Raw genomic sequence first — 4,846 nt, 5'->3', positions numbered from 1 at the left:
CGCCGGTCTGCTTACAATGAATGCTACTGACTTGTGACAGCAAAGGGCTGACAAATCACCTTACTCAGAGTTGGGAGAATCTAAAGGGAGAATTGCAAGCTAGAAAGGGACAAACCTGTCTCCTTGCCTACTGAGGGAACAACACAGGATGGCTGTGCTGCACAGAAAACATTTCCAATACAATCGCCAGCAAATGCTCTGCTCTCCTAGCACCTTTCACCAGCATCTCAAAACATTTCACAGGAGTTAAAGGAATTTGCAGTTTGACATCACCGTTCGTTCCCCAATTTCAAGAAGAAAACCACACGTAGAGAAACCCAGGCTGAGCTATGCATTTGTAATTTGCCGTGTGAGAAGACAAGGACCTGGCTGCTCCCCCTCGTGCATAGGAAGAGCAGGCAAAGGACTGTAATAATCGTGGCCCTCTTTGACTTGCAGAGTGCCACTGCCCTCCCAGCCGTGTGCCACCTGCCACACCGAGGGGTGGACCAGAAGCTCCACCCAACACCCCTTTTGTTCGGTAGCAGCCGAGGAGGCTCACAATGGCGATGTAACACTTGGTAAACCTTACGCAGCCAGGATGCTTTTTGTGTGCAGAGCAATTTGAATCCCACTTCTCTCCTCATGCAAACACATAGCCATTAAGCCACAGGCAAAATGCGAATGACTTGTCTAATAACAATTTCGCAGCTGGACAGGTACCTGGGGTAGCAAGTTCTCCTGCCTCATCTCACATTCCTAAGACATTTTCATTTCGAATCAAACTTATTTCCTGAATGGAAAGATTTGCTCTGTTATTCCAGAATGCTAACAAATAGAACTAATTTGTAATTTTTAAGAAAGCCCTGATCTTGTGTCAGACTATGAAATGGAATTTGCTTTTCTTGGTCTTTCATACTCTCAAGACCACAACATACTGCCAATAGCACTAGCTGCACTAGAGCTGCGCCCAGGGGCACGTCCACAAGAAGATCCTTTCTCTGCCATTTTCCTCTGCGAGAGGAGGAAGACGACAATATTGCTCTAAAAACTACCAGTACATCTGAAAACAGACTTGCATCAGCTTTGCATTCCCGTTCTCCCTCAGTGAAGACAGCATAGCTCATTTGTGTTGTTCATCTTCAAAGTGCTTTGCAAGCACAAAATGATTAAGCTCAATATTCTGCTACTAAGCAGAGTAAACTGTGTCATTAAAAATACGCCAAGTATCAGATGCTAGTTAAAGCACACCACATGAAAGACTCTGACACATTTTATAAGAATGATTTGATAAGCTGCCTAACTTTTTCTAAGCAAGAATATTTGATGTATTTAGAAACATTACATACACTTTTTTAAATTAAAGAGCTCAGAAACAATTTATCAAATCCCTACTGAAGTGAGGGACTCCGAGAGTTGTCTTTAAAGAAACAACACTGTTAGCACATCACTAACAATATATCCTGCATTTTGGACTTTTCAATATCCACTTTAAGGCAAAAAACAAAAACAAACAAACAAACAAAAGAAGAAGAAGAAGAAGAAGAGAGCTGGCTTATATACCTCTAAAAACATCTACATGGCCCAAACCTGCAAACACTTATGTAGATGAGGAACTTTACTGCCTGTGGAGCTCCTATGTGAGTTTGCAGGATGAAGCCTAAATGCATCTTTGGTAAACAAGCCATCAATTATACACTTTAAGGATAGCGGCACCTGTGCAAAGCCTTCAAAACAAACTAGGGAAATAAAAGCAGTGATCAGCTACTATTTTAAGTAAAACTATTTTCTTCTTAGAGCTAAAAAGATGATTTTCAGTGACACCAGTTTTGTTTCTGGCAGCTAATAATATTTATTAGATTATTGTTACAGCAGACATTCAAGCCCTCTCAGAAATAAAAGGTCCACAAATTGTAATATTTCACTATTTTTTACACTCCTTGGTTGATTATAAAGATTTCCTTGTATGTATTTTTAGAGAAAACAAAGGCTTTGCTGTGTGGGACACATAGAACAAAATGAAAATGGAACTAATGCCACCTTTACAGCAATTTTAAATAACTCTCAATTACTTTTCATTTCCTGCTAGACAGGTATCTTCCAACTAGAGTTTGAATATGAAACTCATACCAGCTATAAGGGAGATATACTACTCAGTTCTAATATAAATGGTTGGTTTACATTGCCCCTGGTCTTTATCTAACACTGAGAATAGGCTGCTTTTTATCAAAAGAGGAATAAATTGCTGTTATTGTGATGTTAGCCCATCACTTGGCATTGCAATTCAAGTTTTTGTGAGAAAGAAACGTATGATCTAACTGCGACTTGACCTATGCCTTCTGAGATCCATCTAGGTGCTCTAATGGAGCATAAAAAGTATTGAATACAAGGACATGCAAACTGGTAGTGAAGAAATTTGAGCAGAAGTGCAAAGAGAAAAGGACCTTCATGAGCTTGTGGTTTACATGCTGCCCGATTTGTTGAATATGGAAGAACACTTATTGCCAAACTGCAATTCTTTTAATTAATGTATTTCAGCATCCTCTCTGCTTCCTAGATACTACTTTCCTCTTTCAGTTATACTCTTTCTCTTTTTCATCATTTTAAAATTGTTCTGGCTTAAGAGTACAGTATTCTGTAATGATTCCGGCTTTGTTTTTGTCAGAAGTTGGTAAAATGTTCTAATAACCTGTTAAGAGAAAAAGAAATAGCTCCCGTCTGTTGGGAGAATTTTTTCTTTCCCAGCACAGGAAGTCATATTAAATGTTTATCAAACTCTTGGGCCATGATATATCACAATGTAAACTAATTTGAGCGAGGCAGTTTGATTACGTTACAAACTCTTTTAGTTGTTAGTCCTTCTCAGAATCTATCAAAAAAGGATGTATTTTTTAAAGTGATTTTCAGAATAGTAGCATTTAGATTTTAGTCCAGATAAAGGCTCACTTTCCATTCATAGTCAGAACCTAAATGTGCTCTTCTTGTACCTAAACAGATAATAAGCACTCAGCACACTCCCCCTTCTTGACACAACACACTGAGACTAATCACACATAATTGGAGAGGAGGAGCAGAGGGGCTGGGCAGGCTATTGTGTCCAAAGGACAAATGGTCAGTTTATGAGGCTTTTGTCTGACGCATAATTTCTTATACATCTAGAAGAGGAAAAGTCTTGCTGGAAAAAAAAAAAAGACAACAACACACAGACATCCCTATATGTATTAAAAAAAAGCTTTCATCACAGCAAATGAGGACACTTCAATTATCGACAGAAAAATCAACAGCTGAGTTTAAAAAACAAAGGGAATCAAAATCTGAGGATGTAATAGGTGCACCTTTTAAAGATTTCAAGACAACCATTTCCTTACTAATTAAAGGTGAATGCATTTATCACTTTACAGGCAGTTATGTAAAACCACAAAGTGTATTATTCATGTATTTTCAAATATGGCCTCAAAATAACATTTAAAGAGGTTAACAAAATACATACAAGTTTAAAGGCACAAAAGAGAAGGAAGCAAGCTTTCACACCTTGGTTAATGTATGCATTTCATGTCTGATGGTGTTTAGGCTGAAAAATAATTGGAAAAATACATTCTAAAATGATATCAAAATAAAGTCACAATGTTTACACACTGTGAAACAAACCAGATATCTTCCTCGGCACTTACATTAAAATATTTCTCTGATGATGACTCAAGAATAAAAAGGGGGAACAGAACCCTCCCATTTCCTGACTATCCACGTACATGGATTAATTTTCAGCAGTCCGTCTTAAAATAACAACAAAAAAATGCCGTCTTCTATCCGTGTTTGGTTAAAACAAGAAGAAGAGGGTAATGGAGGTTTTCATCATATGTGTCTTTTTCTTCATTTTTCAACTGCAAATAAAAATGGGAAAAGTAAGCAAACTACATGCAAGCATTTAAAAAAAGAAGACAGTTCTTGCCTAACTATATTCCTTAGCGCAAATTATATTAGTAAATATCAAACATTTAATAATCACAAGAAGAAATATTAAAGTAAAATACTATCACAGGTATGGAAGAATACATCAAATATTATTATGAACCGGTCAGAGTTTGTGGACAAAGTAATCCATACAATAAAAAGCTGCATGTTACTCAATAAAAAAAAAAGAAAGAAAAAAAAGGAGGTCCCAAGCTGCTGTATTAAGGAAATAAATTATATTCAGGTGAGATTTAAGGCCTACATTAAATCCATTAAGTAAGAAACTTAAAAATAAATGTTAAAAGTTTATCCCTCTTCAGGCTAACTCTTGCTGTGTATTTGGTATTTAAGCTCAAGAATTGTTTCAGACTTCTGAAATAACACAGTACTAATTGCAGGTTTACATAATCACAAGCCCCTTCCAGGATCATAGCACAGTTCTTGATGGGCTTATTTATTAATTCTGCTGAATATTAAAAATTGTTATTGTGAGAGAGGATTATCACCTGATAACCTGTGTGTACTATTCAAATTCCATGCTTTTCTGATCTATGTTGAAAGAATAAATTTCTGAAGAGATAGTGTAATTTTTGTTTTTTTGGTAGGCATTCTGGTTAAATGCAATTCAAAACGTATATATATTTAATTAAAGCACGACTGTGGAAATTACTCATAAATACTACATTTTGTAATCACCTCACATAAAAATATTTGCATATTTTTAATATAATCCTAAGGGAAAAATACATAAAAAAAAAATAAAGCCTTTAGTCATGACTGACACATATGAATCTTTCCTCCCCAAAGTAGTACGTTTAAAGCCAGATCTCCCTATTCCATGTTGTTTTGTCTCTATTTTCCTTGCCATGCATTAAGGATTTTAGTTGGACCATGTCACAACATTGCTCATGTTATT

The 4,846-nt window shown here is 36.4% G+C and overlaps 1 protein-coding gene across 1 annotated transcript in view; it reads right to left on the bottom strand.

Annotated features, from left to right (window-relative positions):
• Positions 1 to 1,249: 1,249 nt before the first annotated feature.
• The window catches only part of CAMKMT (calmodulin-lysine N-methyltransferase), a 196,776-nt gene continuing 193,179 nt past the window's right edge, over positions 1,250 to 4,846 (bottom strand). Inside the window, exon 11 of the mRNA XM_010706776.3 lies at positions 1,250 to 3,860. Within this exon, the coding sequence (XP_010705078.1) occupies positions 3,783 to 3,860 (78 nt within the window). The 3' untranslated portion in view covers positions 1,250 to 3,782. The remainder of the gene's footprint in view (positions 3,861 to 4,846) is intronic.

This window comes from Meleagris gallopavo, chromosome 2 (assembly GCF_000146605.3).
Source record: "Meleagris gallopavo isolate NT-WF06-2002-E0010 breed Aviagen turkey brand Nicholas breeding stock chromosome 2, Turkey_5.1, whole genome shotgun sequence".
Classification (NCBI taxonomy): Eukaryota; Metazoa; Chordata; class Aves; order Galliformes; family Phasianidae; genus Meleagris; species Meleagris gallopavo.
Note: the sequence above shows the minus strand (reverse complement) of the source record. Positions and strands in the feature narration are given on the sequence as shown.